Here is a 26,516-nt window from a genome sequence, read left to right as displayed (position 1 = left end):
GAAATACACCGCCTGGCAGAAAAAGTAAAGCCCCAGAAAGGATGTTGGAAACGAAATTAATCTTCACTGGTTGAGAGAGTCTGTGATGATTAAAAACTCCAGTGAGGTTTACAAGAAACTTGACAGCATGAGCCCACTTATCAGAATGACGCTGCTCCACATCTGGCCTGGATGCATGTACTGATTCGGTTGGGGTGGTTGTCACAAAGCCGTTCTATCCTCTCCTGAGGCAAGAAGGCCCACAACTGTTGCGTCTGGTCTTTCATGTTATGAAGATCGGCACAAGAATGGAGTAAACGTCCGAACTGTTCCCATACACGTTCTATCGTGGACAGATTTGGGGATCTTGCTGGCTGCGGATGTACCTCAACATCACGCAGGCAGTTCATACAGGAACGTGCCATGAGTGGACGAGCCTTTTCTTGTTGACAACCACAATACTGTCGCATGAGCGGTAACACATTAGGACGCAGGATGTTAGTGACGTACCACTGTGCTGTCGGAGTTCCGTCTGTCTCTAACAGTTGCGACTTGAAGTCGTACCCGATGGCTCCCCACACCATTACGCCAGGAGTAACTCTGCTGTACCTTTTCAAATCACTGGAAAAATAGGATCTCTCCCTAAGCTAAGGTAGAATAGCTAAGGTAGAATATTCAAAATTTCTAGGTGTATGCATTGATGAGGGGTTGAACTGGAAAAAACACACTGAGGATCTGCTGAAACGTTTGAGTTCAGCTACTTATGCTATTAGGGTCATTGCAAATTTTGGGGATATACATCTGAGTAAATTAGCTTACCACGCCTATTTTCATTCTCTGGTTTCGTATGTCATCATATTCTGGGGTAACTCATCATTGAGTAAAATAGTGTTCATTGCACAAAAGCGTGTAATCAGAATAACTGCTGGAGCTCATCCAATATCATCCTGCAGACCCTTATTTAAGCCTCAAAATATCTATATTCACTTATGAAATTTGTTATTAACAATCCGAACGAATTCAAAAGTAATAGCAGTGTCCATGGCTACAACACTAGGAGAAAGGATGATCTTCACTACTCAACGTTAAATCTAACTTTGGCTCAGAAGGGGGTAAATTATGATGCCACAAAAGTATTTGGTCACTTACTTAATAGCATCAAAAGTCTGAATGATAGTCATATAGCATTTAAAAGGAAATTAAAAGAATTTCTTAATGGGAACTCGTTCTACTCATTAGATGAATTTTTGGATATAGTAAGTGGGTAATTTCCAAACCCCCACAAAAAAATTAAAAAAAATTAAAAATTTTGAGTGTCATGTAATATTTTGTGTAATGTAATATCTTGTATAGATACCTTTTATTAACCTGACATGTTCCACATTATTACGAAGTGTCGTATTCATGATCTACGGAACAAGTACTAATCTAATCTAATCTAATTTGTCGCCGCAATACTCGCCGACGGTGGTCAACCGGGATAGTGCACAATCATGATACATCGACATCATTCATCAGTATTTCGGCACCACTCCAAAAGCAAACTGGTTACGTTGTGGTGTCAATGGCACCTTACGCTTAAGACGGTAATTCTCTACTTCGGCTCCTGCTAGTCTCCAACCAGTAGGATGACACAGGTCACAAGTAGACCATTACCTGTTACTGGATGGCTGGCGCTGATGTGAAGGGGTTACGATGTGCTTGGTGCACAATTCGGCGATCCTCCTTTGTGGTCGACTGGAACCTTGACAACGAGTATGCTTTCCGTCACGTTCCCGCGCAGTCTAACATCGGGCCACTGTCACATCCAAATGTCCCATAAATCTGGATATCGTACAACTCGACAACAGACCAAATGAGACCCACAGTGAGACCCATTTCGAACTCTATCAGGTGTTGAAAGTGCTGTCTCACACGACTACATGGCATCACCATGTCCTTCATAGTGATTACTTGGCATCCGACGTTGTTCACGTCCCTTATATACCCTACAGAAACTTGTATCAACACTAAACACTAATAACATTAATGCACTCTGGTAGCCGTTTACATGTCACAGAAAATTGCAACTGTACTCATTTACTTACTCGACGATGGTGTGTACACGTACGAAATACACTGACCTCTGACCATGTCTTCTGGATGCTTCAATTATTTTGCTTCAGGCAGAGTACTATTAGTAACTAATATAAGAAACAGACGAAACACACACGAAAAGGGTCAGCATAAATGAACGCAGGGTGTACTGATTTGGTACAAGGAGAACTATTCTTAGTCATCCAGTACGGTAGTTCTAGCGCTCTTACAGGAAAGGAAACTTTCTCCACAACAAGCGCTCCCCGCTCCATAGTTTACAGAGATACTATACAGCCTTGCAGCAAATACAGCAATAAGTGACGCCATTGCAACTTGCGTGTTTAGGTCCCTTTATATCGATATTTTTTCCTTCCCTTTTCTTGGTCATTGAATAGGTGATTATTCAAATGTCCCTCATAGTAAGAAGCGCAGTTTTACAAGAGAATGTCTCATACCACTGTTTATTCTAAGCACATTTTCGTGCGTTTCTGAGCGTTCGAGACCACCCCTTATCACTTAAAAACGAAACTACTTCGCTACTAGCAACATAACATTTAATTTTCGTCTCCCAAAGAAGCCATAACATACTGAATCTTACAGCACCGTAAACAAACATTTTATACAAACATACAACAGCAACACAGCTGCTCCCATGTCTTCCTACGATGGGTATGTGTGTTAATGCTAGGCAGATAACAATGACGAATGAGCAGATGCCTTTTTGCTGCTTCTATAATACTTTTATTTTCATGGACTCTCCTAATGCACAAATAATCTTGGTTGAACTGGCAAAATGTAATCAAATTAGAGTTATGCACTAACTGATACATTTCTCTTTCGGTGCAGCTTTCGGTTACTGCTGTTGGCAGCCTTGGTCGTCCTGGTGATGGCCGGAAGCGTAGCAGCACGCGAGGAAACGAAACGACAGGACAGCGATGAAAGCACAGACTTGCAAGCAGATGGTGAAAAGAGGTTGGAAATCCTTGTTATAATTCATGCTTCACTGACAAAATATTTTTCTGAAGGTGACTGAAGAGTGGAAATTGAAAAGATTCTAAGTACCAAATTTCACATTTGTCGCCGCTAGGTCTGTGGCACCTTGCCACGGTTCGCACGGCTCCCCGTGTCGGAGGTTCGAGTCCTCCCTCGCGCATGGGTGTGTGTGTTGTCCTCAGCGTAAGTTAGTTTAATCTGATAAGTAGGGTGTAAGCCTAGGGACCGATGACCTCAGTAGTTTGGTCCCATAGGAACTTACCACAAATTCCCCCCCCCCCCCCCTCCCCACTGGACTCGCATTCGGGAGGACGACGGTTCAATCCCGCGTCCGGCCATCCTGATTTAGGTTTTCCGTGATTTCCCTAAATCACTCCAGGCAAATGCCGGGATGGTTCCTCTGAAAGGGCACGGCCGACTTCCTTGCCAGTCCTTCCCTAATCCGATGAGACCGATGACCACGCTGTCTGGTCTCCTTCCCCAAACCAACCAACCAACCTTCCCCCCCCCCCAAAAAAAAAATCACATTTGTCAGGAGACTCAAAAACAATGTATCTCTCTATGTACATAACTTATTTGTATCTAAAAAATTGAGAAGTGATTCTGATACTGCAAATTATGCTGCCCACCTCAGCACTGAAAAAAGGAGGCAGACAAATAAGTAAATAAGTCCTTTATTAGGAAAGTTATAAGTGCCATACCAAGAAAGTGACTGGTTCTAAGAGTAATAAGGAAGTCTTTACTAGTTGATTCTTACAAAGAAGAAAACGCAATTTATTTGTACGGAAATCACCGTTACCGGTCCTGAACCGACAGGTTCATATTCAGACAGCTGTTCACGTTTTCAGACATTTGTTGTTGTTTACCCTAGTTGTTGGCTGTTTTGTCAACAACTAAACAATAACACATGTAATATAAACATGAACAGCCGTCTGATGATGAACTTGTCGGTGCGAAACCAGTAACAGCGCTATATATGTAAACAAATTGCATTTTTCCCAGTGGCTGGTTGTTGTACTCGTCGTTGCATGAATCTGTTTGTATTTGGAGTCTTCGACATTTTTGATAGCTTGGCTATATACAAAATACATGTTGATTCATACAGTTTTTAACAGAACAGCAGGAAGACAGTTTTGTTCCGAGTGCCATTAATAATGAGGCACTACATTTTATTTGCGATAATACAAGTATAGAAATACAGCATTAAGTTTTTACCTGGTAGAACTGTAGTCTCATATCTTTTGAATTTTGAAACTCTAGAGAAGCAGAACTTGGCTCAAAGACCATGCGCCATCAGCTGAGGCATGCTTAAAATGGTTTCTTCGTGGACTGGCATCCGGATGAAGTGTAGGAACAAGCACGATTACCGAGAATACAGCAACACTGAAATGCGTTTTGTGAAAAAAATGTCGCGTGGAACCTATTCAATTTCCACGCTTCAGATATTTAATGATTTAGCCTAATTATGATGAAATGTCACGTTCTCCACCCATTAACAGTTCTCTGATTTACTTATTCTCGTATCTTTGCTTATAACACTAGAGGATGTATATGGGTGACATTAAAAGGAAGTGATGCACATTTTAAAACATCTTGAGCTGTGTCATTTCCGTAAGCTTTTACGTGTTGCGATTTATTTATTTATTTATTTATTTATTTATTTTTTTTTTTTTTTTGCAGAAATACAAGCCAGATGCTTTAGTGATCATGCAGCCACAGCCAGATATAAGAGTTGTAGCATTCAAGTTGCTTCCATATTTTTACAGTAAGCTACAGAATAGTCTCATATCACCATTGTAGCGTTTATTTACGAGAGTTAAATAACACTGTAACTCCAACATGATACCTCCCCTCGGAAGAAGTTGAACGAAACTTCTGTGTGTGAGGGATGTCAATAAAACAAATTCTTCAATTAAAAATGATCACACCAGAAGGTATTAAAGAAATAGATCGATATTCAGCCGACTGCAGTGCAATTATGGAGCATGAAGCATTTCGTTCACACGTAAGAGTACGAAAGAAAAGATGAAAAACATTTCTGCACAGAACCAAGCCAGTGAGACAGTACAGCAGACTATTCTTACAATTAGACAGTTGCTGAATCACAAAAATCTCTAGAAACACGGGTAAAGATATGTTAATGCTGACAGTAAAATACACAACGGAAATAGATTTGCTCAAGAAAACCAAATACCAGCGCATAAAATAAAAGACGGTGTAATACCAATTTAAAGGCAGGAAGTCAAATGATCTGGAGAGGCTAATTAATAAGTTTCGTAATATGTGACTGAATGACTTATGCGCATCTCCACACTACGATGTAGTGACGTTTTCTTCCACATTGGCTACTGTGACTCATTGTAGAACAAACTTCACGAGATAGCAGAATTTCTGGTACCTTTGGCTAAACACAAACGCGTTTAACCTATCACCCACGCGTCACGAAAATTAGAAACTTGTGTCCATGAGACTATTCTGCACTGGGGAAAGTCCAGACGAGTATAACAGAAATGAGAAGAGTTAACTTTGGTGGACAGCAAAAAGCCTTAGGATGGTGAAATGTTCTTTGGCACGGTATGGCGCTGACCTGGAGTATAGGATTGTGCACCGTCTTGCTAAGTGCGCAGATTTCTGGTAGAGACCTGTACGCAAGTCAAAATGTGTCATCACAGCTCTTAATCAGATCATACTGAGCGACGACGGTAGGTTACCAGGAGTAAACACAGCGACTAAGGATTCCGCCATACGGGGCCATTACCTCTCGTTTGAGACAAGGTCTTCCAAAATTAGTATGTGCTCTTGTTGCAATTGCTGCAGCCATCCACGTGCGCTATCTGATGAGAAGAATCCGGAAGTCCCTATGTAACGCAGAATTGAGCACTAGATGCCACGAGTGTCGGACCCGCCAGTATAAAAGGAGGCAGGGTGTGTTGTGCTGTCAGTAGGGATACAGAAGCAGTAACAGTGGAATTGAGCAGCAGAGCTCAGTAACTTCGTACATGGGCTAGTAGTTAGAAGTCACCAGAGTAACAAATCTATCGACATTTCAACCCACCTAATGCTGCAAATGTCGAGTGTTGGTGATGTGATTGTAAAGCGGAAACACGAAGGAACAACTAAAGCTAGCCCATGTCCAGGGAGACCTCATGTACTAACGAATGGGGATCTTCGAGCATTGCGGAGGATAATTGTGGAAAATCGCATGATATCAGCAGAAGGAATCACTGTCCAGCTAGAACAATGAGTGTGTGTCAGGAGTTAAAAATAATGGGTTACAATGATCGAGCAATTCCGCATAAACCATAAGTTTATACACCGTATAACGGGTATAGCTGCAGATATTTTTATATGCGGTACCTTAATATATGCTCACTCAGTGTGTTGGTTGTTTTTTCTCTGCGTCGAAAAGTCTTTCCATAAACACATCACATAATTTACTACCGAATGTTTTTTGCACGGTCGTAACTGCAACACTAAGTGGACTACACCTGTCAGCATAGACTAACCGTTTTTCGTCCACACTTAAATACCTGACCTGCTGCCCAGGGGAAAATAAGCGTTAACGGCTTGCTCTCGCCCCGTGTACTTGGATGTACTAACCAACCTATCTGTGTAATTATTAGTCTCAAAATGACGTGAATAATGACATAATGTTGATCAGTAGACCATTCTCAGTCATCATCCATCGACAGTAATATCTGCACTCATAACCACTACAGTTTGTATTTTAAACGCTAATCGACACTTGAGTTTCTGTAAGTAGCGAGGTACTGGACAGTGGATGATAGGAAACAACTGATTTAGAGTGATGAATCACACTATACTCTGTGGTTGTCGGATGGAAGGGTTAGGATTAGGCGAATGCTTGGAGAACATTTCCCGCAATCATGTGTAGTGCCAACAGTTAAGTATAGAGAAGGTGGTGTTACGGTATGGGGGTATTCTTCATGGTTAGGGTGTGCTTCCCTTAAGAAAAAGGTAAACGCATAAGGATATGAACACATTTTAGACCATTGTGTACTGCGTACAATAGAGAAACAGCTGGGAAATGGTGGTTGATTGTATTAGCATAACAATTCAGTCTGTCATAAGCACTGGTTTCTGAACAATAAAGTTCCTGAAATTAACTATCCTCCCCAGAGTCCCGACTTGAACCCAATGGAACACATTTGGGATGATATACACCGTCGACTTCGCTCCAGAGCTGTGACAGTTTTTGAGGAAATATGGGGTGCTATACCCCCAGAGACATTATTCGGAACCTTATTGAATGTGTTCCCAGCAGACTACAACCCCTCAGAAAGGCGGAGGGTAGACACTCCCCATATTAATCTACATTACTGACTGTACCGGAACCCGCTATCAGTTGCAGGCTGCCTACCTCACGGGCAACAAAAATTTCATTTTCAATATTTCGCGTGATTATTGACCAAATTTAAATTGCTTTCATAATCTACTCATTAAGAGGCATAACCTTATGTCAAAAGCGTAACACAATAAGACAAGTATTACAGTTATAAACTGTATGTTTGTCATGAGGTAACTTAACTACCGGCGCACAAATACCTGAACTTCATTTCATCCGGTATTTGAAAATTAGAGCACTTAGCGATTTCCAATAAATTTTACACACAATTTCAAATCCTTACGAAACTTTTGTTCGCCTGCAATTCCCACAAAATGTGAAAAGAAAAAAAAACTTTTGTCGCTAACTACATTTTCGCTCTTCATGTAGCGAAATTTAGCATCAAATGTGACGTTCTAATTTATTACGTCCTTACTACCGACTCCTTTCGCAACACTTTGCAGACAGTATCCACATACACACATCAAAAAAAGTTTTGCATCACCTCGGTTCCGAGAGTTCCGGAACCTGTACAGAAAATTGAAATAGAGATCAACATAAACATCATTTCCGCCCTTTTTATTGCTCATGAAGACCACACATTGCATGTTGTACCATCTTCAGAGGTGGTGGTCCAGACTGCTGTGCACACCGATACCTCTAATACACAGTAGCACGTCCTCTTGCATTGATGCATGCCTGTATTCGTCGTGACATACTATTCACAAGTTCATCAAGAGACTGTTGGTCCAGATTTTCCCAATCCTGAACGGTGATTCGGCGTAGATCCTCAGAGTGGTTGGTGGCTCACGTCGTCCATAAACAGGGAACCTCCATCTTGCTGCACTCGCTGGACGGTGTATCTAAGGCGTTCAGCCTGGCCGGGTTGCCTCCAAACACGTCTCCGACGATTGTCTGGTTGAAGGCATATGCGACACTCGTCGGTGAAGAAAACGTGATGCCAATCCTGAACGGTCCATTTGGCATGTTGTTGGTCCCATCTGTACCGTCCTGTATGGTGTCGTGGTTGCAAAGGTGGACCTCGCCATGGACGTCTGGAGTGAAGTTGCCCATCATGCAGCCTATTGCGCAGAGTATGTGTCGTAAAACGACGTCCTGTGGCTGCACGAAAGGCATTATTCAACTTGGTGGCGCTGCTGTCAAGGTTCCTGCGAGCCACAATCCGTAGGCAGCAGTCATCCATTGCAGCAGTACCCCTTTGGCACCTGAGCGAGACATGTCATCGCTTTGGTTCACTCCGAGACGCCTGGACAGTTCCCTTGTTGAGAGCCCTTCTTGGCACAAAGTAAAAATGCGGTCGCGATCTAACCGCAGTATTGACCGTCTAGGAATAGTTGAACTACAGACAACACGAGCCGTGTACCTCCTACCTGGTGGAATGACTGGAACTGATCGGCTGTCGGAACCCCTCCGTCTAATAGACGCTGCTCATGCATGGTTGTTTACATCTTTCGGCGGGTTTAGTGACATCTCTGAACAGTCAAAGGTACTGTGTCTGTGATACAAAATCCACAGTCAACGTCTATCTTCAGGAGTTCTGGGAACTGGGGTAATGCAAAACTTTTTTTGGTGTATGTATATGACTAAATGTACCTGTCAAATTATATCACTGTACGATCCATACAAGGTGTACAACTTTGCTTACGCCGTTTTTTCCCCAAAATTTGAGGCTTTTAATGAAACAAATTGGTTACACATGTATCATTCAAAGTATTTTCCATCGCTGGCCACTACTTTCTCCCATCTTTCGTCCTTTGAAGCGATCCACGAATCGATCCACTTTATGACTTCCTCATGTGATCGGAAGTGTTGGTCAGACAGGCCATGCGCCATTGATCTAAACACGTGATAGTCAGAGGGAGCTACGTCTGGAAAATACGCCGAGTGGGATAGGACTTCCCATTTTAACGTTTCCAAGTACGTTTTGAACTCTTTTGCAACGTGGGGTCGATCGTTGTCGTGCTGCAAAATCACTTTATCTTGCCTCTCGCTGGATTGCGTCCGTTCATCTTTTAATGCTATGTTCAAATGCATTAATTGCGTTCGATAACGAACACCTGTGATAGTTTCACTTGGTTTTAACACCTCATAGTACACGTCGCCGAGCTGGTCCCACCAAATGCAGAGCATGATCTTGGAGCCGTGAATATTCGATTTGGCCGTCGACTTAGAAGCATGGCCGGGGTATCCCCATGAGTTTTTGCGTTTAGGGTTATTGTAATAAACCCATTTTTCGTCCCCGGTCACAATGCGATGCAGAAATTCCTTCCGTTTTTGCCTCTGAAGCAACTGTTCACAAACACACAAACGCCGTTCAACGTCTCTTGGTTTCAGCTCACACTGGACCGAAGTTGCCTTCTTTCTGAATCATGCCCATAGCCTTGAGACATTTTGAAATGGCTTGCTGTGTCACTCCCACTAATCGTGCCAATTCTTCTTGAGTTTGACGCGAGTCTTCACTCAGCAATGTCTCCAGTTCTGCATCTTCGAAAACATTCACTCTCCCACCACTATGCCGGTCTACAACGTTAAAATCACCGTTCTTGAAGCGTTGAAAGCACTCAGGACACGTTCTTTCACTAATAGCGTTCTTACCATATGTACTTGAGAGCATTGATGAGACTCAGCCGCTGTTTTCTTCATATTGAAACAAAACTGTAGCTCCTCCCGCAAATGACGAGAATTAGGCTCGTAAACTGACATTTTGAATCAAGAACAACTTTATGACGCAGACACAAATCGACTAATGTTTGAATGAGGTTATGCTGACCGAGGTCCTCCAAGCTAACTGCCTGATGTCTGGGGTCTGTTTCTTTCGACCGCTACTTACCATTGTCACCACCTATCGGCAGACAGCGGAAGCAAAGTTGTACAACTTGTAGTTCGGAAGGTATGACGTCATCGATATTTAGATTGGTGAAAAACTAGCTTCTCATTCAAATGGTGCACAGTAGAACTTCAACAACACGCAAGATGTTTTAATTTATTATTTCTTCACTACCAACCCTATTCGCAAAACACTTTTGACAAAGTATCTACATATATCACTGAATGTAGCGCAAAATTACATATTGTACCACACATGGTTTAGGAGATATGACCTCATAAACATTGAGATGCGTGAAAACATAGCTTTTGCTTAAAACGAAGCGAGAATTACGCAAACTGTATTCATTCAGTGTTTCGTATTACGGACACTTAGCGACTTCCAACAAGCATAATTTCAAACCTTTCCTAAACTTTTCTCTCTTGCATGTTTAAGTAAAATATGTAACAATTAAATCATTTATAAAGTAATCAGACATTTGAAGCTGTTTTACGCATGTAATTCGTTTCCTTCAGGTCTCGGGGATTAGATTAGGTTAGTTTTTCGTTCCACAGATCCGTGCTGAGGAGATCCTCGTGGATGTGGAACATGTCAAATTTAATTGGTTCAAATGGCTCTGAGCACTATGGGACTTAACATCTGAGGTCATCAGTCCCCTAGACTTAGAACTACTTAAACCTAACTAACCTAAGGACATCACACACATCCATGCCCGAGGCAGAATTCGGACCTGCGACCGTAGCGGTCGCGCGGTTCCAGACTGAAGCGCCTAGAACCGCTCGGCCACACCGACCCGCTCAAATTTAGAGGTATTCACTAATAAGTGCCCGGATACAGTTGAAGAGATACTGTACTTCCAGCAAAACAGTACCCACTAACACAGAAAAATTCAAAGTGAGAACCTCCAATTACCTGTTCTTTAGAAAAACCACCAATTTCTTGTTACTTCAATTGTAACTGCTTTTAACTTTCTATGCTGTGGAAAGTATCTATGACGACGACATCCACACACTGAGGTATAGGTAACACTGTACGTTACATCGTCCGAATGAAATCTGCAGTGAGAAGAACTGCTGTAGCAATAAAAAATCATTGCTAGAACGTTCTGAAATTTCTGGCACAATAGGTGTTTATCAAAAACTTTCTTGTCGAGTTGTGTCGCATACTAACGACTAACCCCATACTAGGACAAAGAAGAAAACTGCAACAATTAGAAATACATATCACTGCCATTACAGTTGGAAATGATCCCTGCAAAGTAATTTTGTCAGGAGATGTAACTGCAGAATTGCAACTGTTCGACTGTGGTCTTGGTGTACTATAGCCATGACACCAATCTGTTTGGTGTTGGGCCAAAGCAACAAAAGAGAAGACAAAGTGCTAGCCAGCAGCAGTCCTGTCATATACACAATGTGGCCGCAGCTCAGTGTCTGAGATTCGATGGAACACATATTCTGACTCCACCAGCATCTCTCACCACTGCCACAGTGCTGGCGATAGTTCTTATTGAGAAATGGCGTAAATATCTGCAACAGATTTCCCAGGGTATTAATACTACTAGTCGACCTAGTAAGCGTACTTGCAGCTTTGCTGTAGAAGGCGATGGTCTTACTGACAGTTTAAAATTTGTCAAGATGTCCCATTCCGGCGCACACTTCGCTGCAGAGTTCTACCCTTGAGAAATGCATGGGAATTTCATCGAATACATGCCGCAACGGTGTCAAACCCATCCACAGCCATCATACCCCGTTTTGGAAGGCAGTGCTATATGGCTGCCCTGGCTGTTTCTGCATGGATTGGCCTCGCTTTTCCTGAGTGATACTAACAAGAATGTCAGAGAATTTCCTCCTTCTCCTCCTCACCACCACCACCATTACCACCACCAAAACCACCACCACCATCCATGTGACATCCACTGCTGGAGAAAGGCCGCCTCCAGATTTTTCCCGTCATTACAGTCTTCCGCTGTCTTCATCCATTTTATTTCTGCGTAATTTATAATGCCATCCACCCGTCTTTCATTCAGTCGTTGCATCGGCCTTTTCATACCTGTTGAAATCCTTTTCATATCTGTTCCTTGGTCCATCCAACAACCAATCATCCTATTACATGTCTCGCGCACCACCAATTTACTCTCAGTACAAAAAAAAAAAATGGCTCTGAGCACTATGGGACTCAACTTCTGAGGTCATCAGTCCCCTAGAACTTCGAACTACTTAAACCTAACTAACCTAAGGACATCACACACATCCATGCCCGAGGCAGGATTCGAACCTGCGACCGTAGCGGTCTCGCGGTTCCAGACTGTAGCGTCTAGAACCGCACGGCCACTCCGGCCGGCTTACTCTCAGTACACAGTGTATTTATAAATTAGTTATACAAAGTAACCTTTAAAGGTTAAATAACTTACAGAAATGTTTGACACAGCACTGAATGCAGTCTATCTGCTTACCACTGTTAGTTCCCAACGTCCTCGCTACGTGGCATGTGCGAATAAATTATTCTGACAGTCAAAATGAAGTCGTATCAGAGAGCAGAGTATGCGCAGTGTTGTTTCTGTTAATCCGCTACTACGCTTCACAGACGATTTTGGACTAAATATCGCTAGCCACAAATACAAACTTTTATTAATTGTTACAATCATTTAACCGAATCTGACGCCGGGTCAGGGTCAATCAGCAGTCACTGACGCAGCAATTGAACAATTTTGGCAGAGTAAATTTGTAGTTCGGGTAATTCAAAAAGCCATGCCAGCTTAGAATTGAATATGCCTGGTGTTACCGTGTTACACTGTGGACGCCTGTCATTCAAACGATACAAATTAGAACTGCTGCAATCTTTAAGAGAAAGTGACAAAGAGAAACGAGCTAAGTTTTGTGTAGAGTTAATAAAATTGTGTTCATTGACGAAGCCACCTTCCATACCTGCGATATAGTGAATCAGCATAATGTTCGGATATGGAGTGAGGAAAAACCACGTCACGTAATCGAACATGTACGAGACTCCCTAAGGTAAATGTTTGTTTTGCGCTGTAAGCTGTAACAAGATTTACGATCCTTCCTTTTTTGCCAAGTCAGCTGTACTGGCATATCGTAACCGGACATGCCTGAACAGCACCTAATGCCCTCAAATACAAAAGGATATTTGCAGAGAAAAAATGTTCAAATGTGTGTGAATTCCTAAGGAACCACACTGTTGAGGTCGTCGGTCCGAACCTCCGGTGGGACGGACCGCGTAATCAGTGACAAGGCGCCTCTAACCGCGCGGCCTTTGGGCACAGTATTTATTTTCCAGCAAGATAACATGCCACCAAAGTCACTTGATTTAAGCTCAATGAACTTTTCTGTATGGGGTTACATTAAGAACAGTGTGTTCTTTCCTCGGCTTCTGGGAAACATCGACTAGGTGTGACAATAGATAACGTAAGAAGTTGCCACCATACGTCAAGCCTTGCTTCATAGGGTTACACATGGGGCATTTGTCGTGTTACAAAAGATAGCCACATTGAACATTTGTAAATAAAACATTTTAAGATATACTATATTCAGTGCTGTATTAAACATTTCTGTAAGATATTTCCTTTTTCACAATAAAAGTTACTTTTATATATTTATAAACAAACGGGGACAAACAATAAGCCCGCATGCCGACGCCCCCGCCCCTCCGATTCCTTCAAGAATCGAACTTCCATGTAGAAAACAGCTTCCAATGACTGATTTATTTTCATATTAGTCACTTTGCTAAGTATTAGACGTTAAGCATGTAAGCGAGAAGTAGCTCAGATAGCAACTTTCTGCAGGATTAAAACTACGTGCCGGACAGAGACTCGAGCTTGGGACCTTTCACACTCGCGGACAAGTGCACTACCGACTGAGCTACCCACGGACGACTCACTACGCTGCGAAGTTTAGAAAGGGTTGAAATTATACTTAAAGCTTGTTGGAAGTCACTAAGTGCTCTCACTAGACGTATTACCAACAATGTCACATGCCCTCACTTCATGAGACGCTGTAGAGAGGTTTTGTATTAAAACCAAGTCACTGCGGCAAATCCTCGTGATCAGAAACTTGACGCCGCCACCTCTTCTCCCCTTGTAGGTCGAATACCTCTCTTTTGTGAGGGGTGTAAGAAGAGCGGCCTTAGTAATTAGTAGGCACCCAAATCACAAAGCAAACTCAATGGATTCATTTTCCATAGCAAAGAATATAAATAAGATCTATTGAAAGAAGCAAATCAATGTCGTTAAGTTCTTAATGGAAAAAGGGAAATCAGTAAATCCATATATCTTGGCTAAATAATTTCAGCGTTAGTTTGTATTCGCAAAGCAGCGCTTATTCTGTCAGTGATGTAAACATCCGAAAAGCTTCAGTCACTGAGGTAAAAAAACTATCAGTGCCATCTATTGGTTCTTTGGTGTATTACGAAACTAACAGCGCCAACTACTGGTTGTTTCGTGTTCGACGCCATCACCAACGTAAACATCAGAACTACTAAGCTCATTAGACTCCCAGAACTTCACATTACGATATTTTTTCCGTGGTCCGGTTTTGATGAAGTAAAGCCTATAAGCTGCCTCAAGCTACGCTCAAGTTACCTGTGTAATCCCCATGAAAATTCGTGTACTAGTTTTGGAGATTAGTGTGTTAAAACAGACAATCAGATATATACGACGGTTTTAGATAATTTAAATTACGATACCTTTTCTGCGGTGATCCGATTTTGATTAAATAAACCTATACATTGCCCAGGCTACGCTAAAATTACCTCTGAAATCCCCATAAAAACTGACAAGTAGTTTTGGAAATTAGCGTGTTCAAATAGGCATAGAGATCAAGTTTTTAAACTAGTCTTGTTGTATTCTGCCACAATCCCTACATTACTCACAATCAATTTTTGGTAAGTATTTTCAATGTACAGACACGATGGTTGATACAGTTTTATTATCAGTACAGGTACAGACACAGGTTGTGTCTGAAATTTTAGCGATATGTTTTTCGTTGAATTTTCTCTTACCCGGTACTAATGTTTTGGTAAAATTTCTGTATTGGTCAACGTATACCTCAGTCTTCAGTAGAAAATTTTAACTAGCAAATGACAACACAATCATCATAGGGGAACTAACTGCAATTGTGGGAGCTGTTCTTCCTATTCAATATACTACAGAAAGAAATAATATTATCTTTCACATCCTGTATCAGCTCTTGCCTTGCTAAAGAACAACAACGCTGGAAAAATGAGTCAGCCCATAGCACACTGAATAGAAGACGTGCTGGGAGAAATATAAAATGTGTAGGATAGAAGGGCACTGTGGGATGAAAGGAAACGAAATTTCAGACAGGCATGGCAAAGAGGCAGTATATGACTGCGAAGAATAACGACATTCTACAAATACATAAGCGACTAACAAGAAATGAATGAAATAAGGAACGGGCACAATATTCGAAATCAAGAGGCTGTCTTTATGCCAGTACCGTATATCACCAGAAATACCAAGCAAACCTTGGTACGCAAAGGGCTATTATGGCAGAAAGTTTGTAGCCGCTATTGTAGAACTGATCTTCAATCATGCATGATTCCGAATTCACGCCGTTGAGTCATCGCTTTGTAAATGCTGATTCACCGACGATGTGAACCACTTGTTTGGATGCGACAATCGAAGAGAACAATCCGTACCACTGATTCGGCGCCGATGGCGCCAAAATCTTCTTTTCCAGCTTCTGAACTGACGCTCCTGGCGACAAGCGAATACGGGGTGTACAAGGAGCTCTTTCCCTTTCTGTCAGCACAGATACGTAATATAAATATATGCATTCAGATGAAGTAGCGTTAAACTAAGAGAGAAGGAAATTGTGAACTTCAATTTGCCTCTTAATTTACACGAGCTGATACAGTTAACTATAACTCACTTTTCTAGGAACTACACCGAGCAGCCAAAAAAACTGGTACACCTGCCTAGTATCGTGAAGGGCCCCAGTGAGTACGCAGAAGTGCCACAACATGACGTGGCATGGACTCGACTAACGTCTGAAGTAATGCTGGAGGAAATTGTCACCGTGAATCCTGCAGGACTGTCCATAAATCCGTAAGAGTACGACGGGGTGGAGATCTCTTCTGAACAGCACGTTGCAAGGTATTCCAGATATGCTCAATAATGTCTGGGGAGTTTGTTGGCCATCGGAAGTGTTTAAACTCAGAAGAGTGTTCCTGGAGCCACTTTTTAGCAATTCTGGACGTGATGGGTGTCGCATTGTCCTGCTGGATTGCCCAAGTCCGTCGGAATGCACAATGGACACGAATGGATGCTGGTGATCATACAGGATGCTTACGAACGGGTCACCTGTCAAGAGTCCACGTATCACGGGTCCTGTACCACTCCAACTGCACACACCCCACACTATTACAGAGCATCCACCAGCTTGAACAGTCCCCTGCTGACATGTAGGGTCCATGGATTCATGAGGCTGTCTCCATACTCGTACACGTCCATCCACTCGAAACAATTTGAAACGACACTCGTCCGACCAGACAACATGTTTCCAGTCATCAAAAGTCCGATGCTGGTGTTGACGGGCCCAGATGAGGCGTAAAGCTTTGTGTCGTGCAGTCATCAAGGGTACACGACAGGGCCTTCGGCTCCGGAAGACCATATCGATGATGTTTCACTGGATGGTTCGCACGCTGACACTCGTCGATGGTCCAGCACTGAAATCTACAGTAATTTGCGGAAGGGTTGCACTTCTGTGACGTTGAACGATTCTCTTCAGTCGTCGTTGGTCCCGTTCTTGCAGGATCTTTCCCCAGCCGCAGCGATGTAGGAGATTTGATGGTTTACCGGATTCCTGATATTCACGGTACACTCGTGAAATGGTCGTAGGAGAAAATCTCCACTTCATCGTTACCTCGGAGATGCTGTGTCCCATCGCTCGCGCGCCGACTATAACACCACGTTCAAACTCACTGAAATCTTGATAACCTGCCATCGCAGTAGCAGTAACCGATCTAACAGCGCCAGACACTTGTCTTATAGAGGCGTTGTCGACCGCAGCGCCGTATTCTGCCTGTTTAAATATCTCTGTATTTGAATACGCATGCCTATACCAGTTTCTTTGGCGCTTCGGTGTATAAAACAAGTACATTGGTATTACTTTTATCAGTAATGTAAATCTATTAATTATCTAGTTATGTAGAATGTACCGAAATACCATTTTTATCTGTATTTTACTCTCTATTTTGTTTTAACTGACCTAACACATACCACATAGCCTTTAATTCTGTATCTTCCCCCCCCCCCCTCCCTCTTCCCCCTTGCGGACGCCTATCGCTAAGGCCAGAAACAAACAATAACGGCCTGATAGAACAATATATAATTTACTAAACTGAATGAAATCCCACATGTGTGTATACTTTATGGAATAAAAGGACGTAAAAATTGTCCATGTTTGATAAATGTATGTCCCACAACGGGATTCTTTCACAAAGAGAAGAGTCAAAGACACTGTCATGATGGTTACGATAATTGCCAACTAGTGCAACCACTGCTCTTTCCCCTGACTTAAATCCCATCCAGCACATGTGCAATGTGTTGCGGAGTCGTATAGCAACACGTCCACTTGCATCAACCACCATCTAGCAGTTGTCAATGGACTAGCGTTCAGGAGGACGTCGGTTCAGATGCAGATTTTCTGTGGCTTCCCTAAATCGCTTGTAGCAAATACCGGGATGGCTCATTTGCAAGAGCACAGTGACTTCCTTCTGCAACCCAAGATTATGCTCTGTCACTAATGACCTCATCGTCGACAGGATGTTAAGCCTAATTTCCTTCCTTCCACTGCCCCCTAAATTTCAATTCCATAGTTTTATTACTGGAAATAGTACATAAAATTCACTGATGTGCAAAACTTAAGGACGAAAGTAGCTTTTACATGATATGTCACTGCTACGTTACATAGCTCGATGAAACTTGAACCATACATAGAAAGAACTGTTGCGCCGTAATAGAAAAGATAAAAGAAAGAAATACGCAATGAGACGAACAAAAATGACACTGTTACTCAAAGACAAAAATTACAATGAAGTAATCGCGATTTATTGTGGTCCCCTGGACACAACGCGCTCACACGCTGGTCACGATGTTGGTTAGTTCTTGTGGTAGGGCGTTCCATTCCTAAACCAACGTGGTTGACAACTGCTGGAGGGTTGTTGATCAGCATAGACGTGCTGCAATGCGTCTCACCAACGCAGCCCACACATGCTTAATGAGATTTAAGTCGGGGGGAACAGGAAGGTCAGTACGCCCATGCAACATTATGCACATTACCTGCACATCCTCTCGTCTCCAGGTCCTCATCCTCCTCCTGCGCTGTTCGATAAGATGGGGCATCGTCATCCACGAAAAAGGAAGTCAGGGCAGAATGCAACCTTGAAAAGACGCACATGGGAAGGACTACAGTGTCACAATAACGTTGACCTGTGAGTGTACCGTGTACACGGATGTGAAGGTCAGTACGCCCATGCAACATTATGCCTGCTCACCGTAACAGGTGGACCAGCAAAATGATCAAGTTCGACAACGTTGGGCGTACCGTCATATGGCGAGATGTGGGAACTCGTGATGCACCCAGTAACATTGCCACACATGATCTGTTTGGTGGGGCAGGTGTTATGATGTGGAGATACATAATGCTGCATTGGCCTACTGACATACAAATCTTTGAAAAAGGTGCATTCGTCGGTCAATGTCATTCTGTACTTCTTTCCCACGTGCGTCTTTTCAGGGGTACATTCGACCTTCATTTTAATGGATGACACTACGCGACCATATTGAACAGCCAGGTGAGGGGTACATTCGACCTTCATTTGAATGGATGACACTACGCGACCATATTGAACAGCCAGGTGGAGAAGTTCTTGGAACAAGAGGATATTGGAATGGAATGGCCTGCCATTTCGCTTGACTTAAATGCCATCGAGTATGTGTGGAGTGTGATGGGGAGTCGTACAGCAACAAACACGTCCTCATGCACCAATGACCATACAGCAGTTGTCAACTGCGCTGATGGAGGAATGAAACGACCTGCCACAACTACTCCTTCCTACATGGAAGCACGTTGCACAGACATCCATAAAGAACCATACCCTTCCTTTTTTAATGTGTGAGGAACCAACATAAATGGCGCTGCGTGATTAGTGTATTTGAATAAAAGTGCCATTTCTGTTCATCTCTTTGGATATTTCTTTCGGTTATCTTCTGCTATACTGTAGCAGTTCTTTCTATGTATGGTCCAAGCTACTTGGCAGTGACACATCATACGAAAGTTACTTTCGCCCTTAAGTTTTGCACACCATTGCACATAAAGTATTCAGAGTCTGCCAATTATCTTGACCACCCCAAATAACTTTTTACACAAAAACAAATTAAAAATGTTTCAAGCAAATAGCAATGGTGTCCTTCCCGGTGCTGAGCCGAGCTGTTCCATTTCATGTGCAATATTTCGACGATCGACCCAGTCTTCTTCCTTGGGTCGGTCGTCAAAATATTGTGTGCGTAATGGAACAGCTCGGCTCAGCATCTGTAAGCAAACAATTAGTCAGTCACACTGAGAAAACCTGAAAGATTAACAAGCAAGTGCTGTATAGCTACCAGGCGGAATTAACCAGCACAACTGCCTTTCCTGTAACTTTCCTCAGTGTGTCTTTTTTCAACAGAACCCTATATTTCTCATTCGGTAATCCACTTCTTCTCTTCAAGACCTGTTGGGATAATACCAAGTCAATTCAAAGCAGCACTCAACCCGGCCCACTTCAGATTACATGGTATGAAGGGCAAAACAGTTAGAAGCAGAACATGAAAGATCAGCAACACCAAATCCAAAGGTAGGTAAGGTATGTTGTAAAAACTGTTCAACGTGTACTTAGTTTCCACTGTGAACATAATGTAAGCCGTCGGATGCCAGGAAGAAAAGGCTACGGTATGTATCTGTGAAAGAAATTGGAATTAGAGTACGTTAGCAGAAGCAGCCATGGTTACACGTTCTTAAGGAATTGTATGCATTTTTCAAAGATACACAATCAGATGTAAATATCGATTCTCAATTTTTTTCCTCTCCCGAATCTGAGGGAGACGGGCGGACTACTCAGAGAACTGCTCTGTTGGGCCCAACGTTCAATCAAAATTTTGTGTGTTACTGCTACAGCACTGTGTTCTTGCCTATGCCAGTGGAATCCATGCTGTTTGTTTATGAGTCTCACGCCAGAATTTTAAGTTAATGGTTGAAGGGTGTAAATTAAATGAACTAACGAAGTGTGAAGAACACACATTACCATCATAAAAGCACTGTGTAGCATTTGATTCATGCAATGCACTTTCAATATGTTTCTTAGGCACACACTCCTATTCTTCAAGTCTGACAAGGTTGACACACTACTGTTTGAACTGTTTGGTGCGAACTGCACTGATGAAATTCCAAACAGGTGTTGATTCGCCGCAGGCGTTGCAGTTCTAGAGACTATAACAAAATCAACAGACGATTTTTTTTGCATCGAGTTTCCAACAGCTCCTACCACTATCACGTATCACACAGCAGCAGTCACAGATTTTTAAAATCACAAAATAAGAACACAAAGCAAATAAATGTCATGTTGTTTGTGATTTTGTAGAGAATTACTCCTTCGCCAATCAGGATGAAGTACAGGGATTTCACTGGAATAATTCACAGCTTACAACTCATCCGTTGGTTGCTTACAACAGAGACGCAAATACTAATGAAGTATGCCATGTGTCATACGTGGAAATATCTGATTGCCTTCAGCATGATCAGTGTGAGTGTGTGTGTGTGTGTGTGTGTGTGTGTGTGTGTGTGTGTTTGTGTTCTTTCCAGCACAATTTCATCAATTTCTTAAAATGTCACTTTCAATTACAAAGCACATTTGCTATTTTTCGGATGGATGGGCTACACAATGATAAAACAGAAAGTATTTCGTGAATCTGTCCTACCATCAGGAAGATTATGATTGGTATTTTTTTGCTACAGCACATGTTAAGGACCTAGAGATGAGGTTACTGGGGCTGTAAAGAGATTAGCCACACTTGCCAGCCTCAAGCGACCTTATGAAATCATATTTTGACACAATGACAGTTGTTTCAGTAGGCAAAGAAAACATTCGTCTTCGAATATAAACTGGTTTTCCATCATGACTAAGATACTGCCAAGCTGAAGCAATATTTCACGAGTAAAAGTACGATTCAAGATACCCATAAGCTTCGTTCTGTAATGCCGACTACTGAAGGTAAGGTAAAAACAAAGGCATGTTCTGCTTCTTTACTGAGCAGTGTGATACCTCCTCTGGGAGCCACCTTCACTGACTCACACCGCCAGCGACCCAGGAGAAAGCCTGCCAGACACTATGCGGCGAGCGCCCCAGACGTGGACACTGGAGCCATTCTACAACCGCACAGGGGGTAGGCGGCAGGATGCCCATGCGTCGCTTGAGAATGGACACGTTGCAAAGAGCCTGGTGGACAAAGAGAAGCACGCCGAAAACCGAGGGATTCCTGCAGTCATTGGGACGAAACGTCAAGAATGCAGATGTAAACGCATATGAATTTTTCTGGCCTGGCAGCAGCCGCTTTATCTGCCTTAGAAAGCGAGAACGTTATCAACAAGTCCAGCACCCCATAGGCACTGAGAGGAGCGTACACAAAGCGCGAAGAATTCACACACGGAAGCGTATGAAGAAGTCAGCCTGTTGTTTTCTATATAGCAAGGACATTCCTTGTAAATCACGGACGCCAGCAGACTCTAATATGAAGCCCAAAAAGAGTCTGTCCAGACCTCACACAGAGATAGCGGTTACAAAGAAGTGTTTCGTGGCTGCTTTTACAACAGCTTCGGTATGCAGAAAAACGTCGGAAGACTGCCACCAACGCTGGTGAAACCGTAAAAAAGACGTCAATTCCCGAGTCACACACCAGCCAACGCAAGATAGGAAATGTCCACCCTGTACAGAGAAGAGTGGTCATGAAACGGCGATCAGTCACTGGGCGGAACTGCAAACTGAGACCGCCAATGACAAGGAGAAAATTTCGAGAAATCGTTCGCTGAAAGATGATGAGGAGTGAAGGGGGACAGTCGGTCAGATAGGGCGAAAGCAAGAAAGCGACAGGTAACGGGGCTCTTCTATCCATACCCAACATCCGCTTTCAGACACCGCGATATTGCTGCTTTGGCCACGCAACTCAAAACAGGCAGACAACGTGGAGATGTACCTGACGCAAACTGGAAAGACACACTCTCTCCCTACATAACATCTGGTGAACATTAACAATTTAATTGGAGACTTGTGAAACCTGATGTAACCACTTTTTGTTGCCTTTTCATTGGAAGCTACACTGAAAATGGCTCATAGTACCACTACAGTAATATAAATCGTACTCTTATACAACATGACTGATGAATTGGTTTTTTTTTTTTTTTTTAATAATTTGTGTTTCATAGTTAGCATCTTTCGCATTTTGATAGTGTACTGATACTGAAAAATTTTTGAGTTATATGTCTTTGATGTGCCATGTTGATATTTACTATGTTTACAGTAGCATAATGGAGCAATGCAATGTTTTTTTTTTTTTTAAATTAAACATGGTTTATTTTGAGATATTGAAAATCAAAGAAGGTTAAGGTCAATGATCTTGGATGTAAAAATTCTTAGAAACCCTCCATGCTGCATATCTGCGTAAAGCTCTGACCATTAGCTTTTCAATTAGACAAGTTTCGTTGCTGTATCTGGATTAAAATAATTTTTGTTGAGACAGACGCACTTAAATTTCGCACAACTTCCAAACCCGTAATTTTCTTCACAATTGACATGTACCTGTTCAAACTGGTAGTATTCTATCTCTTATCTGGATCACTGAACGCACCAAATTTGAAATAAATCAGAGATGGTCAGGTTGAAAATCTTACTTTTCGGCGTTGAATTGACATGGAATTACCTGTTGAGAAATGAATCACAGTGTACCGTTTATGCAAACACAGCGCTATTAAAACACAACACAAAACTGACTGTCTCTCTTGCACTAGCACACATTGCAAGTACCTGGTGTAGTTCCACTTTTTGCCGGCCGGGGTGGCCGAGCGGTTCTAGGCGCTCCAGTCTGGAACCGTGCGACCGCTACGGTCGTAGGTTCAAATCCTGCCTCGGGCATGGATGTGTGTGATGTCCTCAGGTTAGTTAGGTTTAAGTAGTTCTAAGTTCTAGGGGACTGATGACCTTAGCAGTCATAGTGCTCAGAGCCAGTTCCACTTTTTGGAGTAAACAGTAAACAAATGGGAACAAGGAAAATACACACTAGTCATTCAGTCACCCATCTTCAGTTAAAGGTTTGTGGGAGTACGATGTACACCAAGAAAGAGCAGATAAAAATACTGGTCATGTATAGAGAATGTAAATTAGTAGAACAGTAACTGCAATAACATTTTCATGTTTACAATATGGGTAAATGCAGTACGACTGATGAGAAACATTTTTACCTTCTCTTCCTCTGTGTACACTGCATTCACATAAACTAAAAACTGTTGACTGCATCAACAATGTCAATTTTCCTTGTGTTTCCATTTGTTTACCGTCAACTCCAGCAAGCGGACGAGTTGTGTTTCCCTGGGCACCTGTTCTGTGAGCTAGTGGTAGAGTCGGCGCAGAATAACGTGGCCAATAGATCCACAGTTAGCTCGGCACGCCTGTGGAGAGTGGTTATGGTGGGGGTTATGGGCGTGGGCAGGCGCTCTAGAGAAAATGCCGAGTGCTGAAAGCGAAGTGCCGTTCTAAACTGAAGCCTATGCTCACATTTTTTGTAAATAGGAAGTGGAGCTCTTCCACCCCCACACATGAGTGATGACCATTCATAGAGATCCGTCTCGTCTGCTTTGATTAGTATCTAAAACGAATTTCGCTGAAAATGGAGCGATTTATTCTCGCCTGGCTTGTTAAACATTTGTAACTTTCAGAGAAGCGTCATGGGTCGCGAAATTTGAATAAAACCTTCATTTCTCTTCTTTCAATGTCAGAATTTGCTTATTTTGCCAAAACACGGTGGTGTTTGCAAAGTGTCACCTCACTAACATGTTGTGCAGACCCAATTGCGAGAGAATTCTGAAAAAATGGTTTCTTAAATGAGAAACTAAGGGAAATGAGGATCAGTAGCTTATGAAAAAGCACATACTCACTACAAAACAAACGTGTAGTGTTTTCACTTATGTTGTTCCAAAACTGTTTCACCAGCTACCGATGGCCCTTGAAAATTACATTCTTTCATCGACAAAGTCTGTAGGTTAGTGCAATATACGGTAGATAATTACGTTTCGCGTAATAACCATACGGCAAAATAATCTCCTCTTTGCGTGCTGTCATTTGCCAAAATCTCATTTCGCTATCTCAAACCGCTTATGAAATATGAGAAATGTTGTGGGTATTTCACTCTGGCTTTATCGCTGGCGCGGTGCGATTGCAGATGAGTTCGCTACATCAGATCAATTTTCTCGACATTGGTGACAGATAGAGACCTGCAGCCAAGTCTAAAGAAAAATTCAATATGTTTGATATATTTCATACGCAGCAATTTATTATGTAATATGTACCAAACGCAAAATCATAGCGACCCATATTTTTCACTGCAAACATTTTTTGAATTTCGTGCACTGTCTTACTTCCACGTATATATCGCAATAACTATGACCATTAACGAAATGTGGGCACATCATCATAAACCTGACATATAAAGCTATAAGTCAGGGGTGGGCAATTGTTTTGGTTCGGGGGCCACATTATAGACACAGAGGTTAGCGGAGGACCGCACCTTATAAACCTTTCATTTCTAATGCCGTATATAATGTGTGTGTGTGTGTGTGTGTGTGTGTGTGTGTGTGCAGTATTCCCAAAATTTTTATGAAAATGCAAGTTTTCTTTATTTCTAATCACATATCACACACAGAGTTGCAGTTTCGGGTGTAGCAGTGAAAGCGTTAAAATGCATTGATTAGTTAGCTTTACATTTCATAAAAGGTATCATAAAAATCATTAGATATAAATGGAAGAGTCGGAAGCAAAGGGGTATAAGTATACTTCTTATAATTTTGATTAGACTAAATCAAATAAGATAGTTGTGTTCAATTTCATTTATTTTGCTAATTTAGTATCATCTCCAAGTACATTAAATTTTAAAACAACTTTAATGGGACAAATGCATCCTATCACAATTTTGCACATTTTTTTTTTTTTTTTTAAATCAGGAGTCAGACTGCTAGTTGATATTCTCATCACAGCCTGCAAATTACTGTCTGTTAAACAGCTTCGGTATTTGCTCTTGTTGATTTTCAAGCAAGAAAAACTTTGTTTACAAATATACGTCGATCCAAATATGGAGAACATTTTGCCCGCAAATTTCTTGATAGATGGAAATTTTTCAGCTGACAATGATTTATAAAAGTCAACTAAAGTTACAGCACTAAACATTTCTTTCACTGCGTGATCTGCCAGCATGTTAATCAGTTCAAGTTGCAGCTCCTGTGGTGCAGTGTCAATATCAGCAGTGATGGGATACGATAAAACATTAAATTGAGGCTCAATTTTCTTAAAATCCTGAAATCTTGTAGCAAACTCAGCCTCTAAACTCTGCAGATAATCCTTAATCTTAGCTGAAACACTTCCAGGTAGTTTCTGTTTCCCTAGTAAAGGGAAATGACAAAATTTGCCTTCATTTGCTTGCTTTGCAAACAGACCTAGTTTTGTTTAAAATGCTTCGACATGTGTCCACATTTCATGAGCAAACAACCCCTTTCCCTGCAAAGTGACATTCAGCTCATTCAGTTTTTCAAAAATATCAGCTGCAAACATCATCTCATATCTCCACCCTTCACATTCTATTTTTGCAACAAAATCATGAGATACCTCCTTTTAGTGTCCAGAAATAAAATAATTTCATCCTGTAATGCCCAGACTCTTTTTAATACTTTGCTCGAGCTAAACCACCTCATACAGTTATGGTAAATTACATCTTCATGTTCTGCCCCCACCTCCTCAAGATGAGATTTGAACTGTCTGTGATGGAGTGCCCTTGCTCTGATTGTGTTCACAACACCAACAACAGGATCTACCACATGCTCTAAGTCTAGTGCAGCCTTGCAGAGGCTTTCCTGATGTAAAACACAATGAAAATCCGAAATATCACTGGCTGTGTCTTCGGCCTGTAACTTGTTTTTTAAAAGTTTCACCATACCTAAAATG

The 26,516-nt window shown here is 42.1% G+C and overlaps 1 protein-coding gene across 3 annotated transcripts in view; it reads left to right on the top strand.

Moving 5' to 3' along the window:
• The window catches only part of LOC126215259 (uncharacterized), a 164,516-nt gene that overhangs the window by 42,009 nt on the left and 95,991 nt on the right, over nucleotides 1–26,516 (top strand). For all 3 annotated transcript variants that reach the window (XR_007542112.1, XM_049941938.1, XM_049941937.1), the window contains exon 2: nucleotides 2,902–3,027. Coding sequence is in view for 2 of the 3 variants with exons in the window: in XM_049941938.1 (XP_049797895.1) it covers nucleotides 2,902–3,027 (126 nt within the window). In the remaining variant the exon portion in view is untranslated. The remainder of the gene's footprint in view (nucleotides 1–2,901; nucleotides 3,028–26,516) is intronic.

Source organism: Schistocerca nitens, chromosome 12 (assembly GCF_023898315.1).
Source record: "Schistocerca nitens isolate TAMUIC-IGC-003100 chromosome 12, iqSchNite1.1, whole genome shotgun sequence".
Taxonomy (NCBI): Eukaryota; Metazoa; Arthropoda; class Insecta; order Orthoptera; family Acrididae; genus Schistocerca; species Schistocerca nitens.
Note: the sequence above shows the minus strand (reverse complement) of the source record. Positions and strands in the feature narration are given on the sequence as shown.